The sequence below is a fragment of the Myotis nattereri genome (assembly GCF_964212035.1).
Source record: "Myotis nattereri genome assembly, chromosome: 11".
Taxonomy (NCBI): domain Eukaryota; kingdom Metazoa; phylum Chordata; class Mammalia; order Chiroptera; family Vespertilionidae; genus Myotis; species Myotis nattereri.
The window spans coordinates 38437151-38461905 of record NC_138086.1 but is presented as its reverse complement, the minus strand read 5'-3'; the positions used below and the strand labels follow the sequence as shown (position 1 = coordinate 38461905).

The 24755-nt window shown below is 34.1% G+C and overlaps 1 protein-coding gene across 2 annotated transcripts in view; it reads left to right on the top strand.

Moving 5' to 3' along the window:
- PCLO (piccolo presynaptic cytomatrix protein) overlaps nt 1-24755 on the top strand; it is a 280628-nt gene that overhangs the window by 203633 nt on the left and 52240 nt on the right. For both annotated transcript variants that reach the window (XM_081102328.1, XM_081102327.1), the window contains exons 11-17: nt 10615-10723; nt 11268-11335; nt 12464-12678; nt 14264-14314; nt 17582-17706; nt 20137-20163; nt 24636-24729. In XM_081102328.1, coding sequence (XP_080958454.1) covers nt 10615-10723; nt 11268-11335; nt 12464-12678; nt 14264-14314; nt 17582-17706; nt 20137-20163; nt 24636-24729 — 689 coding nt within the window. The remainder of the gene's footprint in view (nt 1-10614; nt 10724-11267; nt 11336-12463; nt 12679-14263; nt 14315-17581; nt 17707-20136; nt 20164-24635; nt 24730-24755) is intronic.

Here is a 24755-nt window from a genome sequence, read left to right as displayed (position 1 = left end):
GGCAGTGGGAGCCTCTCTTGACTCCGTGGCAGCATTACCGAGCGGCAGCAGTGGGCCAGGATGAGTGCAAGTGGTGAGGCGCCCGGCCCTGGCTCTTCCCTGGCCGCCTGCCATTTGGCACACTGCTACATCCCCCCAAGGGGTCCTGGATTGTGAGAGGGTGTAGGCCGGGCTGAGGGATACCCCCCCCCCCAGTGCACAAATTTCATGCACCAGGCCTCTATTATAATAATTATATAGTATCTTTGAATCAGAAATAAACAAAGTATAAAAACTTAACGTTATATTCACAGCAATGATCAAGTTGTAATATTTCCAGTGATAACCTCTTGAGTTATGATAAAAATAATTCCCCCTTCTTTGTCAAAATAAATATTTTCTTTTCTTATATTATAGGTAAGTATATTTGAATTTTATTTTTGTTCTTAAATTTTGGGAGATTGTATAACTGTTTTGGAAATACAATTTCTTTTTTTGTCTGATTTTACTAGTATACATGATTTAAAGTTACACCTCAGTAATCAAGGTAAAGTTCTACATATTTTATCTGTCAGGTAATCTAATAAAATGGAATTTATATCGTCCTTATATATGTGCTCAATGGAAATGATGATGATTTTGCCATTAGTTCAGGCAGCACCGGCATTTATTAGGAAACAATTTTCCTACTATAAAGTGATGATATTTTAGGTTGAAATGTATTTTTTTTGTAGTAGGATCCATTTAAATAACATTAAAAATGGATCAGTACAGAATGCATGAATATAAAAAAAGGTTAAGAACATAAAGGTCAAGGCCTTAATGATTCACTAGGGATACCTAAAGCAGAGTAGGCAGTAGTTAAGCATTGCTCATCCCCAGTTGTGTCATTTATCCTAGCTCCCAATGCCCGTTCAATTAACTATGAATCTCTTTCTAATCATGAGGGTATTTTTGGATTATTCTGTTACTGTTAGTTGCTCATGGTGTTCTTCAGATTTGATGGTACTAATCTGTTAATGTAATTTAATTAAAAAGTCAAAAGAAAAATTCATTCTGAGTTTTTTGTTTTGTTTTTTAAGCCTCACCTACGGATGTTTTTCCATTGATTTTTAGAGAGAGGGAAAGACAGAGAGAAATATCAATGTGATAGAAACACATCGACTGGTTGCCTCCTGCACGCTCCCGACCAGGGCCCGGGGTCATGGAGGAGCCTGCAACTGAAGCATGTGCTCTTGACCGAAATGGAACCCGGAACCCTTTGCTCTATAGGCCAGTGCTGTGTCCACTGAGCCAAACTGGCTAGGGCCATTCTGAGTAGTTTAAAAAAATAGATTGGGAAATTAAACTAAGAAAAGTTTATAAATCTATGAACTGTAATCTACTTTGGATTAGATGATTACATACCTATCATTAGAAAACTTAGTTATATTATTTTCTTGGGATCAATAAAATTTTACTGATCTACCCATACTCGTTCCCCTGTCTCATTCAACACATTATGTTTTAGTCTGTTTCAAATAACATATCTAATTCTAAACATCATAAATGATAGCCAAGGAGTGACTTTGACATCTATTCCAATCCTCTCAGAAATTTTTGGAGTGGAATACAAGATTATTTTAATGGTTATAGTGGTTACAAACAGAATCCTACCATGATAATATTTCTCAAGTTCAACCACAAATATGGCTAATTATATTTCCACTAGAGGCCCAGTGCATAAAAATTCATGCACTGGAGGGGGGAGGGTCCCTCAGGCCGGCCTGCTCACAGTCCAGGAGCCCTCAGGGGCGGGAGGCGACCCAGCCTTAAGGGAAGGCGATGCCTCCATCACACCTCTGCTGCTGCTACTGACAGCAGCGCAAGTCTCGGCCGGCCCTGGTTACCTGAGCCTTGGGCAGTCCTAGCCAGCTGGGCAGCTTCCATCGGAGGCTTGCCTGCGCCTAGGGCTGGCCCTGGGCGGCTGGGGGGCTGAGGGTGGGTCCCTAAAACTAACTCTCCACCTCCTATTCCTTTCATTCATCCTACATTCTTTTCTTTTGTTTCTTCATTTTAATTAATACTCTTAACATGAGCTCTACAAATCTTTACAGATTTTAAATGTACAATGCCATGTTATCTACAGACACAAAGTTGTTTATCTAAAATTTATTTGTCTCGCAAAACTGAGATTTTGTATAAATTAATTAGAAACAATCTCCCCCTTCCACATCCCTGGCAACTACCATTCTATTCTTTGCTTCTGAGTTTGACTGTTTTAGATACCTCATATGAATGGAATCGTGCAGTATCTGTCCTTCTGTGACTGGATTATTTCACTTAGCATAATGTCTTCAAGGTTCATTCATGTGAAGATTTAAAAGATTTCCTCCTTTTTAAAAGCTGAATAATATTCCATTGTATGCACAAACTACATTTGCTTTATCTATTCACCTGTCAATGGATATTCAGGTTATTTCCACAGTTTGGCTGTTTGTATAGCACTGCAGTGAACATGGGAGTGAGACTATCTTCAAGTTCCTGATTTCAATTTTGGGGAAAGATAAATACCCAAAAATGGAATTGCTTGATCCTATGGTATTTCTATTTTTAATTTTTAGGAAACTTCATACTATGTTCTATAGTGGCTGCACCATATTGCATTTAACACAGTACAAGAGTTCAAATTTCTGCATCTCCTCACCAATAATTAAATTTTGTGTTTTTGACAATAGTCATCCTAATAGATGTGAAATGATAAATCATTGTGTTTTTGATTTGCATTTCCCTGATCATTTGTAACACTGAGCAACCTTGCCTACATTATTTTGTGTTTCAGTATGACCCTGCTTAATTTCTCATCAACATGCATGTAGAAATGTGATACTGACTTTTTTTCTGGGAGTGGAATAGAAAAAATAGATGAGAAAGCTAATCAACTTTTATTTCATTCCTAATTATTGTTATTTACCCACCACAAAATGATTTATCCATAAGAACTTTTTATTTATTCAATAATATCTTCAATTATTCAAGCCTGAGTCTTCAAATAATATTGTCATATAGATCATGTATACAATTAATAAATTATCTTTATTGTAATTAAAATGACATTATAAATAATATATGTGTCCATTGTGCTATATTTTACATATTTGAACACTTTATATTCAGGTGATCTGGCATGTATATTAATTAGTTGAATGAGTTTCCCTTTTAACTGATACTAGCTTTGGCCTTAGAAACAGTTAGATGGAGTTCATATTTCTTGTAATACCATTAAGTAACTTTGTGAAGTTAAAAAAGTCATGTTACCTCATGTTTCATTTTTTCTAATATATTGTATAAAACACTAAAAGGAGAACATCTACAAGGATCTTGCCTGATTTATAACAAGTTTATAAAATAGTTGTGAAGTGCTTTTTAAACACTTTTATTATATAATTTAATTTATGTATGCTTTCTTTGAAGACCTTTTTATTACTGACCATTAATACTGCAAGATATGTGATAATTGATTTTCTTTACAATTATTTTTTTATTATTGAAGCTAAATCTGTTTTAGATCTACAAGTGTAAAAGTCATTGATACCAAATATTTTCAATGTACTCAGACTTAAAAAGGAAGTATGGATAAGCACAATTCTTAGTCTTTGATTTATCTTAAATAATTTTCTATTGAAAATGTGAGAATTTTTTTTTTTTTATTGAATTTATTGGGTGACATTGGTTAATAATCATATAGGTTTTAAGTGTACATTTCTATGATACATAACCTGTATATTGCAGATGATTTGACCACCCAAAGTCAAATCATCTTCTGTCATTTAGGGTGTGATTTTGAGCAATTTATTTTCCATGTTTCTTCTTTCACTCACACTTTTTGTAAAGAACAAGTCATTAAAATCAGCAAAAGATGGCTTACATATATAATTCTCAGGTGAAATAAATTTGCATATTTAAAAATTCTCAAGATCCATCTATGTTGTCACAAATGGTAGTATTTGATCTTTTCTTATGGCTGAGTAGTATTCTATAGTATATATGTACTACATCTTCTTTATCCAGTCTTCTATAGAGGACACTTTGTCTGTTTCTATGTCTTGCCCACCATGTATTTGGCCCGCTTACCCTTTACTTCCCCCTCAACCCTCTTGCCTCTGGTAACCACTATATTGTTGTCTGTGTCTATGAGTTTCAGTTTTATATCCCACATATGAGTGAAATCAATGGCTCTTGGCTTTTTCTGACTGACTTATTTTGCTTAGCATAATTATTCATGGTGGGCAAGACATAGAAACAGCCAAAGTGTCCTCTATAGAATACTACTCAGCCATAAGAAAGATCAAATACTACCATTTGTGACAACATAGATGGATCTTGAGAATTTTTAAATATGCAAATTTATTTCACCTGAGAATTATATATGTAAGCCATCTTTTGCTGATTTTAATGACTTGTTCTTTACAAAATGTGTGAGTGAAAGAAGAAACATGGAAAATAAATTGCTCAAAATCACACCCTAAATTAATGACAGTCATTATAGAACTTAACTTCAACAATTCTGAACTATTTAAAAATATACCCAAGCTCTATAACATTTCTCTAAATAACTCTTTTTTTTTTTGGTTAGTCCTCACCTCAGGATGTATTTTTCCATTTATTTATTTTTTTTAGTGGGCAGGGGAGAGAAAGAGAGAGAGAAACATCAATGTGAGAGAGACACATTGATTGGTTGCCTCCCACATGTGCCCCAACTGGGGCCAGGGATCAATCTGCAATCCAGGTATGAACCTTTGACCGGGTATCCAACCTGAGCCCCTTCAGTTCATAGGCCAACACTCTAACCACTGAGCACAGTGGCCAGAGTATTTCTCTAAAGAACTCTTTTCATTAGTCTGCCCAAGAATGAAAATGGAGTATATTATCATAGCATATACTTTTGCTTAACAATCTTTTTTATTTATTTTGGGCACATGTCTACTCAATATAAAATATGCAGTAGCTTAAAGCAAAAAAGTAGAAAGCTACCCCAAATCTTCCACATATGTGTACTTAATAGTAATGAAATTTGGAAGAATATAAATTTATAACATTTACATTAAAAAGTCTAATGAGCCCAGCTGGTGTGGCTCTGAAGTTGAGTATTGACCTATGAACCAAGAGGTTGTGATTCTATACTGGTCAGGGTACATGCCTGGGTTGCTGACTTGATCCCCAGTAGAGGGTGTGCAAGAGGCAGCCAATCAATGATTCTCTCTCATCATTAATGTTTCAAGCTTTCTCTCCCTTTCCCTTCTCTAAAATCAATAAAAATACATTTTTATAAATGTCTAATGAGTTTAATTCTATTATCAAATAGCTATGGGTCTGTATAGAGTGAGAACTGGAGAATGAGGAGAATAGCAGGTACAGGGAACTTGCTTCAATGAAAGTAGCTCCATTTTTGTACATTTTGAATACTGAAGCACTGTTTTAAGTTTTGTTTGAACTATGGGTTTCAAAAGTAAAAATTATAGCAATAATAAATAATGACAATGACAAAAATGGCAATGTTATGAGATTCACTATTCAACAAGATAGTTTCCAACTTTAAGATTTTATACATATACATGAGTTCTCGCAGAAAATATCCTATCTAATAAAAGAGTAATATGCAAATTGACCATCACTCCAGTACACAAGATGGCTGCCCCCAGGTTAGCCGCCACAAGATGTCCAGCAGGGGAGGGCAGTTGAGGGGGACCAGGCCTGCAGGGGAGGGCAGTTGAGGGGAACCAGGCCTGCAGGGGAGGGCAGTTGGGGGGGACCAGCCCTGCAGCGGAGGGCAGTTAGGGGTGACCAGGCTGGCAGGGGAGGGCAGTTAGAGGCAATCGGGCCAGCAGGGGAGCAGTTAAGCGTCGATCAGGCTGTCAGGGGAGTGGTTAAGGGATGATCAGGCTGTCAGGCAAAAGCAGTTAGGGGCAATAAGGCTGGCAGGCAGGCGAGCAGTTGGGAGCCAGCAGTCCTGGATTGCGAGAGGGATGTCCGACTGCCTGTTTAAACTGGCAGTCGGACATCCCTCGAGGGGTCCCAGATTGGAGAGGGTTCAGGCTGGGCTGAGGGACAACCCCCCACCATGCACGAATGTCATGCACCGGGCATCTACTAGATGTCTTATCATATTATTTTTTTCTTTATCGAAGATTTCCTCCTTTTATACTTTTCCCCCTTCATTCTTTCCTTTCTTCCACCCATCTTTCCTTGTTTCCTCTCTTTCATGTTAATGTATAATAGGTTAAAAATGTAAAATATAGAAAATGTAATTAAAAAAATAATAAAGCCCAACTGGTTTGGCTCAGCAGTTGAACACTGACCTTTGAACCAGGAGGTTACAGTTCGATTCCTGGTATGGGCACATACCCGGGTTGCAGGCTGGATCCCCAGTGTGGAGTTTGCAGGAGCAGCGGATCAATGATTCTCTTTCACCATTGATGTTTCTATCTCTCCCTCCCTCTCTCTTCCTCTCTGAAATCAATAAAAAATATATTAAAAAATAAAACACAATAAAATCCATCCATGTACTAGTATATATTTCTCTTATATTAACACTACATAACTTGAGAATGAATGAGTAATTAACGTAACAGATGTGGACAACATATTGGACTCCTGAAACTCATTTGTAAGATTTGCTCACTATTTAGAAAGTCAGGGCAATGGCCAGTTCAGCTGAAATTTTGCTGCTGCTGCTAGTTTATAAAGGGCTCTTGAGAGTGAATGTCCAAATTTAGTACATTAATCTATAGTCATGGTCAATAATATCAGTGGAGAAAAAGTATTAATTGTTTGTTTTTTGTTTTTACCCCAGCTGCATCAGATTCTCATTTTATAGCACATTGGTTCATGTAAGGTCTCCTCCTGTGTGTGTGTGTGTGTGTGTGGTTTTTTTGTTGTTTATTCAGTCATTTATTAACTCATTCCTTTTTTATCGCATTTTCTTTTCCAATTCCCTTTTTTTCACCATAAGTAGCTATTATAATTTACGTGATGTATTTATTTGTAAAATGTGTAATGATAACTTGTGTCAGTATTATTTTATGTATATAAATGTCATTGCCCTATAGATCAGATCCTGTTTCTCACTTGTCTTTACTTGGCAAATGATTTCAAGATGGTTTTACCTTTTGACCTCAACACCTATATGTCTGTTTCCTGCAAACGCTGTGGAGTGTTTTCAGCATTTTCTTCCTGTCATTGTCCATTTCTCCTGAAACTTACACCTCCCACAAATAAATACTCAAGAAGATTTCCCGGTCATTGGGTGTACATGAGCTTAATTTAACAATATTCTGCCACATTGCCCTCCAGAGTGGTTGCACTTCTCTGCATCTCCATCAAAATAATCACATGTTTGTAAATTGTAAATAAGCAGTTGTTTTATTTTTCATGTTGATGTATTCTTTTCACATCTTAGAGTGGGGATAAAGCTGAAAAACCATCTAGCAAGTATAATTTCCCTTGAAGTAAAGTCCCATAATCCCACATATGGTATTTTCTAGCTTTTGATCTTTTTGAATGATGATAGTTAAGTAATAGTAACATGTCATTCTTGCTAATTTATACTTTCTAATCACTAATGAGTATGGGCTTTTCTTCATATATTTATAACACTTTTAAATTTTCTGTAAATCATCTTTATTTTACTAACTGCCGAGATATTTGTTTTTTTCCACTGGAATGAATGTATTTTATTACTTTATATGACAGCATAAAATATTCGCATATAACAGCATAAAGATGGTGATCATTACAAAGGTGATGAATTGTGTATCACCTGCCACATACAAGGAACTGGAAAAGTATCTTTGAAATAAGTAAATAAAGGTCTTGATATTTTGTGTGATATGTGAGTGGATGTACAATAACCTATAAAAAGTTTGACTGTTAACTCAATAATTTTAATATATAGATGTTTTTGCAGTAATGGCAAATATTAAATATGGACAAAGAAATAACATACATGAAATTTTGTGTTATAAAGATAAGAATAGATTTGGCAGTTGGAGGAACATATAAAATTAAGTAATCCCATAAAATATGAAAACACATTTGAGAATCTTTTATGTGGATTGATTTTTTAAATTTGAAAATTAACCTATTATTATACTTTAAAATTTTGATAACCTTTTAAATATAAGATTTTGAACACCAAGTCCTATCATCACTGTTGCACATTCAGCAAAATTTAGATTATTTTAGTTTTTCTAATAGAAACTATTAGAATAGGTACTTTCTAGGAATATAATTGAAGAATCATCTGAACACTCTCAAACTTGAACAGTTGGCTAACATATATGTTGATAAATTTTAAATACTATAAAATGTAGTTATTTGCTCATAATGCTAAGTAATAGGTTTAACCATTTATGTGTACAATGTCTTCCAGGAATTATTTCTCAAAGTCAGAGTAAAAAGTTATCTGAAGTTTGAATATGCTTACATTCAAATCAATTAAATGGTAAAAGACTGTTTTAGTGAACTATATTTCCATGTAGTATAATAATTTTCAACAAATTTTTGCACGCATTTTACAATAGAATTTTACAATTAACATTTTTCAAAATTACTGTATTTGGTGTGACATGATACTTGATTCTCAAACTGTTAAAACCATCTAATGAATTGATAAGGAGTTATTTGTATATTCACTTGGTTATTGAAGTGTGGGTTTTGTAGGATTCGTAGGAAGTTGGAAAGGCAATGCAAAGGGGAAGTGTTAACTAAATGACTGTTCAAGTAGTCACGTTCCCTGTGTTATCTGATACTCACCTTTGGAACCAAGAATAAGGATAAAAGAACTGGAAAAATCTTTTGAACTATAGTATTGCACCAACTCTGGTGGGAAACTGAGTGAATGGAAAAGTTTAGCAGAGCATACTATGTAGTTCATGATCTCAGATAAATATCTAGGCCAGACCCTAGTTTTCTGTATATTTTTTCCAGCAATGTTATTAATGATTCTAAACAGATTTTTATGACTAGAAGCATTTTTCATTTCACTGGATAATTATGTTTTGGAAATTTGCACTGTTATTTTTTGAGATGTGAAAAATAAACAGGTAAATCCAACAGACGTAGCATCAAGATTATGTGGCTGTTTCTTTTCATAGACTATGCTCTGCAGAAAAGTGACAATGCAATTTCTGGATTACAACACCAGTAATTTGTTTCCATTCAAAATCATCTGTCATAAATAACTCTTACTCCTAACTAACAGAAAAAAGTGTGTTTTTCCTCTTCCAGTACTAAATTTTTCTTTAGTGGTGTCACCACTGTCTTTTATGTTATTTTCTCATTTTATATGTACAACAGCCTGGGATTATTGAAATAAACGTAAGGCCCTCTGAAGATAAAGTTTTCTTGGAGTAAGTTATGGAAAAGTCGTTTTTGTTTGTGTAATTGTGGACATTTTTATGGACTTCTTTTGCCACTTCATTAAAAGCTTTTCCCTTGCTTGCTACTAGTAATATGCTTTTCAATGTATATCAAAATCATTAAAATGTTAAAGACTCAATCGTGCCATGTTTAGCATTTCCCATTGAAATCAATGTTGAGCAATAGATAATTTCACACAGGCATCTGTGAAGCACATTGGAAATGTAATTTGTCGACAAGTATTTATTTTTATTTAATTATAGCCTAGTATGACATACATACATTTTTCTCAGGTAAAGCTGGTAGCATCCATAAATATGTAGGCACTATAACTTTGGATAGTTTTATCTAATTTATATCCAGCTCACATAGCCACAGATTAGGACCATCTGATTTGTGCCAAATATTTGTCCCTAGATTATTTTGACAGCTCATAATAAATGGACCAAAGGATTAAATGTAAGATGTTGAAATATTATATAGTACTACTTTTTTATATGAAAATTGCATTTTTAGGTAACTAAATTTACAGGACCCAGTGCAAAATGAAAATGTAGAGCTCTTTGTTCAAACATTATTAAGAATTTCAAAATGGCAATGGCAAAGCTTAATGAAACCAAGCATTGGACCTCATGAGCACAAGGCCTTGTACTACTCAACTGCACAGGCAATACACACACATGAAGTTACTCTCTCTAGCATTTCTGCTGCTCCTACTCAGGAATATCTCACAGGTAATGAAGAAAAGACACAACATGGAAATCGGTTTATCTGAGCCAAGTTGAAGGTATAGCAGTTCCTTAAGGGGAGCTTCACAGCAAAATCCTAATGGCTTTTTTCTGCCACTCCCATTCCACGATAAAATATGGAACTTGATACTTTTCTAGTTGCTTGTTCCCCATGAAATGATTATATTGGTGGTTGTAAAAAATTGTTCTAAGCAATATACATTCAGTAATGTTTTCTTCATAGCAGTGTGAACAAAATGCATGTGTTTGACAGCATTTAATAGATTTCCAAAAGCAACATTTTGCATGTTGTGTTAGATACATTTCATGTGTTCAGGTAAGTTGATGAAACCAAAGTACATGTGGTTCCAGAGAACTTTGAACTGATGTTCTCTGAAATAGTGTGCTGAGTTGGTTTGCAAATGCAGAGCAGTGTCTTCTATGCCCTATGGACCCGGACTAGAAATACCACACAATTTTCACATTATACTTGAATTTGTCTTTTTAGGGATGCAAGTTTTGGAATGGAATGGAATTCCTTTAACTTCTAAAACATATGAAGAAGTACAGAGTATCATTAGTCAGCAAAGTGGGGAAGCAGAAATATGTGTAAGACTGTGAGTTTTTCCCCATCTTTTTGTTTCCATTTTTTTGGCTATTCATGGCTCTTTTAATTTAAAATTGTTAAGGTGGAACCTTTGCCAGTCAGCAAGATTTTCTATAATTAGAAAATAAAAAGAATGCAAGTTTTATAGATTTCTTGTGTTCAGAATCAAAGTTTAAAGCACAGAAATAATTCAGATAATTTTGTCTCTGACTAATGTCAATAGCTCTCCCCTTTCATCCTTTTATTGAAACACGCTTCATATAAACGAAAACTTAAACCCATTTAGATTTCATGGATGTGTATAGTATTTCAAAATAAACTTACATTTAATCCATAAAGATTTCACCTTAAATAACCATTTTTATCAGCTGACGTTTAACAGCATTGCCAATATATACTTGGTTAGAAGGGTGAGCATGCTTTGAAATTGCTTTATATCATTAACCACTTCTCATTTATCTACTAAAAAATATATTCAGGGTAGTTGGGGAAAAGGGTCTTTTGTGTCAGGCTTCCTCAAATTCTTCCTTAATTTTTTTTGTTTTAATTTTTAGGGACCTCAATATGCTCTCAGATTCTGAAAATCCCCAGCACCTGGAACTTCATGAACCACCAAAATCTGGTAGGTGAAAGCAATCTGCTTTCAACTGTGAGTAAAAATGTAGACGTGGAAGTACAGCTGCTCCTCCACTTACAATGGGGTTTTGCCCCAATAAGCCCATCATAAGTTGGAAATATCCTTAAGTCAAAAATGCATTCAATACACCTAACTTTTCAATCATCACAGCTTAGACCAGCCTACCTTAAATGTGCTCAGAACACTTACATTAGCCTACAGTTGAGCAAAATTATCTAAAATAATGCCTATTTATTATAAGTTGTTGAGTAGCTCATGTAACTTGTTATGTGTATCACTTTTGCCCCATTGTAAAGTTGAAAATTGTTAAGTCAAACAATCATAAGTTAGGAACAATCTACAATTATTGAGGCAGATGTAGCTGTAGATAAAAATACAGACATAAAGATAGATATAGACAAAAATAAAGCGATAGACTGATGGATGTTTATATATTTATGTAATGGTAAAGAAAATCAAAAACATTGTAGCTACATTTTTAGCATTCCAGGGAAACACATATTGCATGTTAAACCCATTAAAGAAATGTATATGAAATTCTTGCTGTGTGATTTCACATTTTTACATTTAGATCAAATGTAAGATTAAAATATCACTTATCCCTTTGTTTAGCAATGATGTATTGAGCACTTCCTATGCATTCTGAGTCTGGGTTATTACACTAAATAAAGAGACCAGGGCCTGTTAAAACAATAATACAGCTAGAAATGTAAATATACTCTTTGAAATTTCCTCCTTAGAGAAAGTTATAGTTAAGATTTAAAGAAGGAAAAGTAGTTAGTCATGCAAATTAAATCCCAGTGAATAAAATGGAATATTTTATCTTCGTACAATTTTCTATGTAAAACATTAAAAACATTTTCTGAAGATGGAATAGGAAGCTCAATTTCCCTCTGTAAGTCAGAATTCTTTTGCTCTTCTGTGATCCTTCTAGACTTCTTAGAAATAGATACATAAAGGTACAATTATTTATGTATTTTTTATTTATTTTTTAAAATGTAGGTGGTTGTATAAGTAATATTTTGACTTTGTAATCTAGAATTCAAATCAGTTCCATGGTGTTAAGTACCTGTGAAATCCAGGAACCTATAAAGCCATTTTATTTTGTTGTAGTGGATAAAGCAAAGTCCCCAGGGGTTGATCCTAAGCAATTGGCTGCAGAGCTCCAGAAGGTTTCGCTACAGCAGTCACCACTGGTTATGTCCTCTGTCGTGGAAAAAGGATCTCACGCTCATTCAGGCCCTACATCAGCAGGATCCAGTTCTGTCCCAAGCCCCGGGCAACCAGGGTCCCCCTCAGTGAGCAAAAAGAAACACAGCAGCAGCAAGGTGAGAAGTGCGCCATATGACCTTTGAGTTACTTTCTAGTTCCTCCTTATTTAGACTAGCAGATAGGAAATACAATATCATTTTCTAAGATGTTCTTATGTTTTCTCATTTCCTAATTATATACTGGAGCAAAAAAACCCCAAACAAACCAGTTTTCCATTTCTGTATTATGCGTTCTCTGTCATACCCCGAACAACTAAAAATGACCAGTAAGTTTATTCTCTATGTTGAATCTAGTTAGGTTTGTGTGCTCTTGTCAAGTAGGCTATGACTGTTTAAAAAAAATAGGTTACCAATAATCACACTTTCCTTTTTCTTTTGTCTCACTTTTGACTTTTTATCTCAGTTATTCCCCAAGTTTCCTAATTGAAATGCAAGGATATCTGGTGTTAGAAAGCTTGTGTCTTTGAGGTGTAGTTTCAGGAACTTGTGTGGTCCTTCTTTTTCTAGATTCAGTTTTCTTTCCTTGAATTTTAATAGTAAAATAATTTTAAGTAAATATAATTGTTCACTAACTGACATTTTATCCTTTGTAACCAGAGCATAGTTTTGGTGTTAGTAAATGATTATTCTTATAAAGGAGTTGAACGAATAAAGGATACGTGGCGTAGAAAAGTTAACACATAGTCCATAACTTTGCCAATGATTATATTAGGGTTTTTTTTTTTCTGTAAATATTTCACAGAACAAGACCTGGAATATTGCTCTCATTTCTAGGATAAAAATTTAAAGCAAAAGGTGGCAGAACAAGTATATACACCTAAATATTAAGGATCTTTCCTTTTCCAGTTAATTATTAAAACAGGCCAATATATAACATGTAGGGAGACTAGGGCCTTCTTTGTAGAGTGGTAAGCTGGCCTCCATTTTGGGAAATGTCTCCCTAAATTGATGCCACATTCCACATTGCCTGAAATTCTGTAAGATCCGGGGTCAGGTTTATCATCTCTCATTTTCTACAAATATTTCAAGGAAATGTAACAAGTCAGCAGTCAGTCATTTTTTCAGCAGTGTGAATCAGTTTACTAGATCACATTCCTGTTTTTAAGGCTCTACTAATATAATGGACTTACTAAGGAAATGAGAACTTAAATAGAATGGGATGGAATTATAATCGAGTGTGAGATCTTAGAAAGTAATTGCCTGGTACCTCATTCTAGAAGAGAACAGGAATACCCAACAAAGGAGTATAAGCATGGATTTTCATAACTTCTGTCTCCTAGGCAGCTGGTGTATATAAAAAAAAAATATTCCTCTATAGATCTTTAAATCCTATGAATATTTAAATAGAGTACATTGAACCAAAGCGTTCATTTCCTTAAGTAATTGAAAATACATTACTGCAGGTATAAAATTATAGCTTCAAAACAGGCTTAACAAAATGAAAAGCAGATTCATGTGGCTATAAAATTAAACATGTATTGAGAAGTATAAGCAGACAGCATAATCTGAAGCAGACAAATGGGTGAAATATATTTTCCAGGCAGTGTGCTCTGGCCAAATAGAAATTAATTTCAGGAGGAAGTTGAAACAGTAAATTCTATGAAGGGTTTATCTATGATAATGTATGTTTTTAATATTACAGCCTACTGATGCAACAAAGGTTGTCTCTCATCCAATTACGGGGGAAATTCAGGTATGAACATTTTTTTTTAAATCATCATTTTGCAATCTTTTCTGATTATTTCCACCCCTGGTCTGTTAAAGTTGTAAACACTGTTAGAACCTTTTCTGTTTTATAACATATAGATCTATAAAGGGAAAAACTACAACTGCATAGAATAGTATTTTAATACAAATATATGTTTTATGAAATCTAATTATATCTATGGAATTAGATGCCTTGAAACATGCCTGAAACCTTAGTAGTATTAATACATTTTACGTCTCAGTTACTTTATATTTCTTGAATGTGTTTCCAACATGACAGATTCTCCTAGACTTTAAAGTTTCTTCTTTAAGAGTTTCATGAGTTGAATGCTGTCCTCGTTTCTTCCTCTGGTTAACAATTGTTAAAAAATTGCTAAACAATTCTGTAGAGCTGTGGGTCGGGGTTGGGGAGAAGGGGTCTGGACTAATTGGAAATTGTTTAAGTCATTTTAGTGGATTTTGACCAGGAAAATAGGAGAAGAAAAAAGTAGTGTTAATCACTCTTTTTAATTCTATGTATGTATGTTTCTGTATTAGTGTAATACATTGTAACATGTATTTCCTACTGTGAGTCATAGTAAAAATGGTAGAAAATTGTGATTTAGATGATACCAAAATGTAATTTCGAGTAGATAAGAAATGTCCCATAGAAAAAATTAACACAGTATAAAATAATAACTGAAGATAGTAAGTTCCTGATAAAGGAATGAGAACAGTGAGTCTTAGTGCAACTCCAACACGTTCTGGAGGAAATGTGCATGAAAGACTTCACGAAGGATCAGAGATTTGACCTGATTTGAGGATAAGCAGGGAGAAAGGGGAGTGTGTTCCTGGAAAAAGAGAAGATACGAGGAAAGGCTCTGCTGCCAGAGAGGCATGAAATGAAGAGGTCGGCTTTGCTGCAGTGAAAGGTTCCTGTAGAGATTAAGTTAAGACTAAATTTGAAAGAACCTTCAATGTGAGCTGAGGGGGAGTGAGCCACTAAATAATAGGGTGATCAGTAAACATTTCGGCGTAAGGAAAAGACTAATTAAAAGGTCATACAGCAGTGGCCAACAGGAAATGTTATAAAGGGGCTGACACACAAAGTAATAAATTAAGTGATTGTCTAGGCACTCACTGATTAAAACAAACGTGAAGTGTGACTGCGGAAATAGAGAAAAAAGTGCTGAAGGTGGATGGACACCTTTCTAAGAAGGACCCAGCAGGATGAAGCCTGATTGCATATGTTCTCTAAGTCTGGTGACTCACTGCCGTTTCCCACTCCTAGGCCAGGCCCTGATCCTTCATTTCAGACAGAAAAAAAAAGCAAAAAAAAAAAAGCTAGCTTTTCTGATTCACAGTTTTTTCTTTCTCTCTCTCCCATTTTTTAAAATTTATTTTTATTTTTTACAATGTTTTTTCTTTATTGATTAAGGTATTACATATGTGTCCTTATTGCCCCATTTCCCCCCCCCCCCCCGTCCCTCCACTCATGCCCGCATTCCCCCCCCCCTTTTTTTCCTTTAATACTTCTTGCTCCTGGAACAATATTTGTTGTGGTTTTTGTTGTTGGTGGTGTTGTTTGTTCTTAAGTTTTTTTTTTCCTTTCCCTTGAGCAGTAGTGTTTAATTCTATAGTAGAAATTTACACTAAAAACATTCCTTCGTAACTCTTGGGATATTTTTCCCTTTCTTTTTTTAAATCCACTTATAACATTGGCTTCATCTTTTTTTTTCTTTTAGCAAAACCTTATTCTAAGTAACACCTTATGTAGACACCCAAACAATGACTGCCAGTGCTTGAGTAGCTCTGGTAAGGATTACAGGGGGGTAGGCATCTCCTTCTCTCCTGGAAGTAACCTGTGAGCAACCAAGTGTTCCCTAAGGCCCCGCAGAGTAAACTTTGAAAAGCACTGTCATAAAGAAGCCTGCAAGTTTTCATTTCAACAGTAAATGGTTTTGGTGGGAAAAAACACAACAAGAAATAGTTTGGGTGCTTTATCAGTTAAAAATAAACTTTAAGGCTGGCAGAGAAAGGAGAAAATAGGAAAGAACTTCTTAAAAATTTGGAAGCTGTTCTAAATCTCAGTGAAATTAATTTCAGTGTAATTGTATATTTCAGTATCCATTGTAGCACAGAGTTACTGCAGTTCTAAACTTCCCAGTGTTCCTCTTCCTTCACAATATTTTGTTTCATGATGCTCAGACTCTGGGCTTTCCTCTATAGAGAAAAGTTATCAAAGATTCCTTTTTTGGCATAAAACACGATAACTAGATCAAAATTATGCTAAAATTAACCATTATTTTAATTATGGAATTTTAGATAAAGTTTGGCTCGTCTGAATTATCTCATTTTCAACATTACTATTACATATCTTTTTTGTATGATTATAAAATTTGTTGGTATTTTTATTTATGGATTTTCTGCTTTGAAATACAAATGTTTTGCTTTTTGTTAATTGGTAAGAACATTTGGTATTATTCTAATACCAAAAGACCCTTTCAATTTTGAACGAGTAAAATGGATTATTTCACTTATTTTGAATTATGCAGGCTTCTCAAATATTTATTAGAAATATAAATCTTTTACTATACAGTGACAATTTTGCAACAGCTATTAAGCATCTTTGAGGCAATGCCTCTTCTTTCCTATTCAGCTTCTAAAATTGAAGAGCAAGATTTCATTGTTAGCCTCTCACTCTACTAGAAAAACAACAGAACAGAAAGAAAAGCTTCAGGTTTAACATCACATAATGTAATATAGGAAGAGGTAAATTTTACACCTTCTGAAATATTCCTGCATTTCAGTAGTGATAGCTTTATGTTTAAATAAGGATTCCTCCCACTGCTAATTATTTGGTGAAATGCAAACTACATTTTCTAGTAAGTGTATCAACTAGTTAATTTAATTTCAGAATTCCAATTGTATATATGAACGTTCAACATTTAAAAGTAGATATTTGATATTTCACTTAAAAATGCAACTAGAATTCACTGTATGATTTTCCTTCTAAATGAATTTTAAACAGGCCAGGACTTTCACCTCAGAAAAAATGAATAGCACTTTTGCTAGTAATTAACATGTGCCTGGGAACTCCCAATTAAATTAGACATTTACTGGTCTGTTCAATTTCAAATAAAATGGAAATGAGGATTGATGCATCTTATGAGAACAAAAGGAAATACTTGTAAAATATTGACTGGTAATGCAATTATGTTTTTTAAAACAAAACAAAAATAATATTCACCAAATATGTTTCTGTCTCTTTAAGCTTCAAATCAACTATGATCTTGGCAATCTCATAATACACATTCTCCAAGCAAGAAACTTAGTCCCTCGAGACAACAATGGTTATTCTGACCCCTTTGTTAAAGTGTACCTTCTTCCAGGGCGAGGGTAAGTAAAGAAACAATTTCTTCTAAGTAATGCATCCCCTGACTTACAAAATAATGATATAATTTTTCTAGTCTCTAATTTCAAAGAGTTTAATATCATTTCCTTAGTTTTACCGAGATGAAATATTTACTAATAAGTAGCAGATGAGGTGGAATTAAAATGTATAATTAAGCCTTAAAGGGTTCTAGGAGAGCCATTGGTCATAATAAAGCCTGCCTCACAGAGAGAGCACATCAGTGATTAGATTCTGGAAACCATTCTTGCTGCGACCAGTCAGATTGTCTGTGAAATCATTAAAGGAAATTATTTGTGGGAGATTTAAAAATGACCTTACATTCCCACATTTATTTACGAAACCAATGTTCAAGGACACATAACTTAGTACTTTATTTCATAGGACATGTGTGTTATCTAATATGTTAAATGTTCATTAAATGACTTGTTGATGCATCCTTATTTATATGCATATTTCAAATCAGTGTTTTTAAAATAGTAATAATTTTTTTAAAAAGAGTCAGTTGAAATGTCTAGTTTGGTAAATAAGTGAAAATTATCTCTGAATCTGTTGTGTGATATATAAACTGTTCATATAAAGCAAACTCTCTATGGAGATATTTAATTTTCACGTAAAATGCAAATTGCTATGTTCTAATATATAAATCAATACTCAAGGATGGTTTCAAAACAGTGATTTGGACCCAGCAGATTGTTATACCTTATGTGAACAATTTGTATTAACAAAATTAGCATAATGGAAACATAAGTGATCAACAAAAATTTTGGATTGGTAAATTGAAAATTCTGGTTTTATTTTTGTTCATTTTGTTTATTTTTTAATTTAATTTGAGAAGTGACATTCAAATATTTCTTTTTCTTGGAAATTTTCTATTTCCTAGCTAATTCTGTTTCATTTTGCCCACATGCACGCCCTCCATACAGATTATTTTAAAGTAGATGTCAACTATATAACTTTTTTCTGCAAATATTTCAGTATATGTTTCTAAAAGGTAACTCATTTCAAAAATAATCATAATACCACATATAACCATAATAATTTTTAAAAATGTATAATGCCTTAATTTCCCCAATTGCCTCATGATATTTTCCTAGTTGGTTTGATGACCTAATTGATATTTATAGAACATTTTACACATCAATAACAGAATACATATTCTTTTCAAGTGCACATCGAACATTCACCAAGATAAACTATGTTCTGGGCTATAAAACAAATCAACAATTTAAAAGCATTGAAATCATACAAAAGCATGTTTATTACTGTATTTGGTTTGTTTGAACAGGATCCAAATTAGAGTTATGCCTTGCATCTGAATCTGCTATGTGTTAATTATATCACCACAGGCAGATCACCAATTCTTTGAGATTTAGTTTGCTTATTAATATTGAGAGAGCCAAGGTAGGCAGAGCCATAATTTTTCATTTGTCAGGGGAATCAAATTAGATAACATTCAAAAAATAATTTGAAAAATGCCAGGTGCTCTAACAAATTCAGTATACAGCCTTTAATTTTATCCTACCTAATAATTTTATTTAGAAACATATTGCTGGTATAAATTAAATAGTTTTAATTTATTGACTTAATTTATGAGATTACCAACTAGCCACATAGTGCAAGAAAAGGGAGTTTTTATTTGATGTTAATTCATTTATATCTTTATGTATTAGTTATTACTGTAATTTGACTAAATGTTTTAAACATGGGTATAACAACAAACTGATAACTTCATTCTGTTTTTGATTTGGGTCATTAGACCTTCAGTGTTATTTAATCAGAATATAATGGGATAAGAGGAAATCACTGCCACTGGTATATCTCTATTTAACATTTGCTAATGAATTAAAATAAAACACTGTCTTTCAGTTTCTATCTTTAATAACATCCTGGAGTATCATCTTTCAAACCATATTAGAGTACCTTTCTTTTATTTATTACAGGACTATGTTTCAGTTAGACTATTACACACTTGAATAAGCAGAAAGGACAGGCCGGTAACATAAATATGTCCGTCCATTCTGGGGTAGCAGGGTAAGGTGGGAACTATAGTGAAATGAAGAGTGAGATTCCCACCTAAAACCATCCTCATGCAGTTTGTCAGACAAAGCATTCCTGCTTGGTGGGATTTGGCCCAAAGGCGGCGAATATGCTACTCCTATTCAATTCCTAGTCCTTTATTAAATTACTCCTAATTATTACAGTGGCTGAGGCCACGGGGTTTTATTGCACTTGTGAGGTATTATTTTCACTTTAGTTAAAATATTATTTTCTGCCTCATGTCATTTGTAGGTTGTGGTATAGCTCCCTAATTATTATTCTCATGTTTTCTTCCATACTTCTGTTCCTAACTTTTTTCTCTCTGTCTTTCCTACTTCCTGTTGTATCCTTCACTTCTGCTCTTGGAATCAATGCAGTCAAGTCATGGTTGTCCAGAATGCAAGGTAGAGTTGGCTCTCTTTCAGTGTTAAGCTATGCTGTACTGTCTAGAGTTTTTTATTTTATTTTTGCCTTTTCCTGTACATGCACCTACAGCTCAACTTGGGCTGTAATTTTCATTTTCTACATGTTGGTGTCTGTGAATTAGACAAATAGCAAATTGTCCCAACCAAAACATTACTAAATAGTTTTAGCAGATGTATGCAATAAAACATAGAAAACTAGAAAATATTTAAAACATAAAAGAGTATGAATAAGGAAATATCACTGTGAAGTTAGGCATATTGCAAGTTTTGTTTGGTTTTAATATATTTTTAATTTCAGAGAGGAAGGGAGAAGGAGAGAGAACTAGAAACATCAGTGATGAGAAAGAATCATTGATCAGCTGCCTTCTGCATGCCCCATACTGGGGATTAAGCCCACAACCCAGGCATGTGCTTTGACCAGGAATTGAACTGTGACCTCCTGGTTCATAGGTCAATGCTCAACCACTGAGCTACATGGCTGTGCACAGAAGTTTTTATTCATAATGCTTACACTAAAATTCATATAGCCTCCCATGTGATAATCATGCCTTAAGTTCACCTGGGTCTTCTGTTACAAATTTTAAAAATCTAGTCAATTTTAAAAGGAATTAACTGATCTGGATGTCTAGTACTAGATGTATAGGTCATCTTAAAGACAATAGTTGTCTAATTTTTATCCTTCACTTAAAACTTGATATGGAAACATTTCCATGCCCCGATACCTTCTGCATGACAAAATGATTGCTGTACAATATAGGTGCTGTAACTGCCTGTTCTAGAGCATTAGCAACAACATATGAGCATCTTTTGTTTGCCAATAGTCGGAAACTGTTGCATCATTACATGGTCAGCTAAGGCTATCTCTCGAAACATAGCCAGAAGTTTCCATTGGCACATCTCATTGCATTATAAATTAAATGTGTTATTCAGTTAGGGAAGAGAATCTTGTACCATCTGTAGCAATAAGGTGATGAGAATTTTAATCCCACCAGAATATTAATGGTTCAGGATTTGTTGTCAGTGACATTAAAATTTGACATTTTTGCTAATCCTGACAAGCTGTGCCCAAAAGAGGCTGTTTCTGATTTTTAAAGGCATAAATATTTAAGTATTTTAAAGAATAAGATTATTCACCAAGTCTTTCTACTGCCCAGAAACTTTTTTGTTTCCTTGCAGCTACATAATTGTGGCAAATAGTAAAATACGATACTGTGAAATGTTGCTTTTTAGGACTGGCTCTGTCATCTCAGGATGCCATCCAGATGTCAGACTGACAAGCAAAATTACTTATTTCAGAGAGATAGTGTCATTTTAGAACAGACATTATCAGTCACTTTATTCAGAACCTTGCCGTCTTTTATCGAGAGAAACTGGGGGGACGTTGTCAGAATGACAGTACCTGTCTATATTTACCTTAGAAGAAAACATGTTTTGTGAGTGTAAATAATGATTGAAATAGTCTAGGCTGTGTTGGATTACAATGTAGAAGATCTAGAAATCACTTTCTCATCCTATATTTCATCTGGAAGTCACTTTTATCATCATCTCTGAGAACTGGCAATGAGAGAAGGAATTATAATGGCAAGGTAATGACATTGTAAGTTAGTCTGAAGAGGCCAGTGAGTAAAGTCTTTAAAAAATCGCATTTGGATTTCAGCCCTGCCAAGTACAAGTTGTGAGGTTTCTCTAAAATGATTCCTTTCTTGCTCAACAATAGGACTTACAACAGCCCCCTCCTGGGCCTTTTGTGAAACACCTGAAGCAATATCCCAAAAGTGATTATGGGTGGCACTTAATAAGCTCTCAATAAATGGCAGCTGTTATTATTGCTAATAATATGCACAATAAGCTTCATGTAGCCAATGGTCAGTTATCTCTGGGAGAAAAAGATCAGAATGCTTAGGCTACTGAATTGTTTCAAATTATTTTACAATACTATATAGAAAATCAGACATCTTTCTTTTCTTCAATTTCAATAATAAAATGAAGTCCTGGCTGGTGTTGCTAAGTGGTTAGAGCATTGGCAGTGCACTGCGGGGTGATGGGTTGGATTCCTGGTCAAGGGCATGTACCTGGGATGCAATTTTGATCTTCGGTCCTGGTCAGGGAGCGTGAGAGAGGCAATCAATAGATGTGTCCCCTTTAAACCTATGTTTCTCTCTCTCTCTCTCCCTCTCTCTCTCTCTCTCTCTCTCTCTCTCTCTCTCTCTCTCTCTCTCTCTCCCCCTCCCCACGTCCCCACCTGTCTCTCTAAAAAAAAGCAATGGAAAAAATATATATCCTAGGGTGAGGATTAATAAATAATAATAAAAAAAATGTTATACATTTGTCATTTCACTGTTCCAGTTTTCTTGTCTTCTTTCATTTTCTCTTTCTACCCTCTGCTCAATATACTCATAAGCTCAGAAAGCCCAAATGTCAGCCAAGATGAGGTCAAAGAAAGACAAAGAAAGAGCCGGAAGAGCCCATGAACTCAGTACTTGTCCCTGTATAATTGAGAAACAGAAATAAGGTTATGTGAGAGATCTCATCCTGGTTTTCTTTCATTACACTTTTGGACAAAGTACATAAGTTTTCCCATTAATGAGAGTTTGCTATAACTGAAGCTGATTTTAGCTATCTTGATACCTGTAAACCTAGTTCCTGGCTGGACTTTCTCTAAACATCCTTGTTAGCATGGGCGATTTCCTACACGTCCCATGTAGAGCAGACCCAGGTGTTGTACATATTTACAATTTGAAGGCCAAAAATTATTTCACTGCAATGAATTGTGAAAGAAAAAAAAGTACAAGAATGTTTTAGGGGGTGCATCCAATACATATTTAGCACAGACTGCTCCAGGTACTGTGCAAGGTTCTGGGGTTAGAGTTGACAACACAGACACTGTCTTTGACTTCAGGAAGCACAGAGGAAAACAAAGTGATGGTCCATAAACACACTATTGCACAGAAAAATAGCTTATAAAATGGGATATACTCTGCACATCTTCCAAATTGAAAGAAGAGTAATTTTGGAAAAATTATATACACTTATTGAAAATATACTTTTGTATTAAAGGAATATACATATTTTTTCAATAAAGAAAAACCAAATAATTTTTTAAATGATGAACTTAAATTTTAGTTAATTTTATAAAAGGTAAATACAAAGAAACCATCATATTCCATTCTTCATTATCAGTAATTTAAAATTAAAAAGAGAAACTCAGAGAACTGTTTTCAGCTGGATTAAGGTAGAATGATTATGTTTTAAATATCTTTTTCTGTCTGTCTTAAAAGCATATCTCCTTGTGACTGGCCAATAATAAAAAAGAGAAAAAAACAAGAAAAAATTAAATTAGTTAAACCTTCACAGGAATGAAGGTTTAGTTATTTTTTTTTATAAACACCATGTCCCATATTGATAAATTGACTTTTATTTTCACTCCTATTTAGAAAACTTCTCTGATTATTAGATATAGCTAATTGTCCTAATATAATACCATTATGAAATCTTCCTGTGAGGGAATTTAGTGTGTTTACTGAAAATGGAAGAAAAAAGAAATTGAGCTCTACTATTTTCTCAACCTGAATTTTGCTCACATTTAATCCCCCTGTTTATCTGGCCATCTTCAACTTGTAATTGTGTAATGTGGAAACACAGCCCATTGGGATCATGCTCAAGATGGTCAGGACATGATAATTATTTTAAAAAAACACCCAAGTGTTACTAGAGGAATAGTTTTGTCTAGCCATCTCTGCGTGTCAGGAAATTCAAGTGCAAAAAGACTGCAGAGGAATTCATTGGCATTTACACAGGACAGCCAGGGACGATGGAAGGGGCTCAGAAATGAGGTGTGTTTTCCTCCATTAATGAGAAAGGCCACAAATACATTGATTCTGGAGAGAATTGGAGAACCAACTCATTATTAAGATTAAGATACTCTATGAAAATGAACATCTAAATTTTTTCCCAAACAATTTAATTATTTGAGTGTATCTGGGAAAAAGTAAATACTTATAGTAATTATCTTTAATTCCACAACACTCTTAGTATATACCATTAAGAATTTCCCTAAGCAACTCTAAAATTTACCTAACTTTTAAGTATTTTATATGTACATGCAGTATCTAAGTTATATTATCTATATGAAATATATATATATATGTATATATATATTTAAATAGGAAATTTGTATATTTAAATTGACTTTAAAAACTTTAAATTGTAGATAAAGCAGACAAACTAATCACTACTCTAGGGCAATAAACCTAAAGGCATCCAACATATTTTTACATTTTCATTGTGCATTTAACTTAAAATAAAGTTTAAGATGTGAGTAAGATGAGATGATTGCATAGTGATTCAAAACAAAATATCATCTTAACATGTCGGCATGCCCCTCGGGTTGACTATGAAGTCATCAGTTAAGGTGAATAATCAAGGTAACTCTTTCTTTTCTTCCAATTCAGTGCTGAGTACAAGAGAAGGACTAAATATGTTCAGAAAAGTCTTAATCCTGAGTGGAATCAAACAGTAATTTATAAAAGTATCTCCATGGAACAGGTATGCAATGATGATGTCCTATGTGA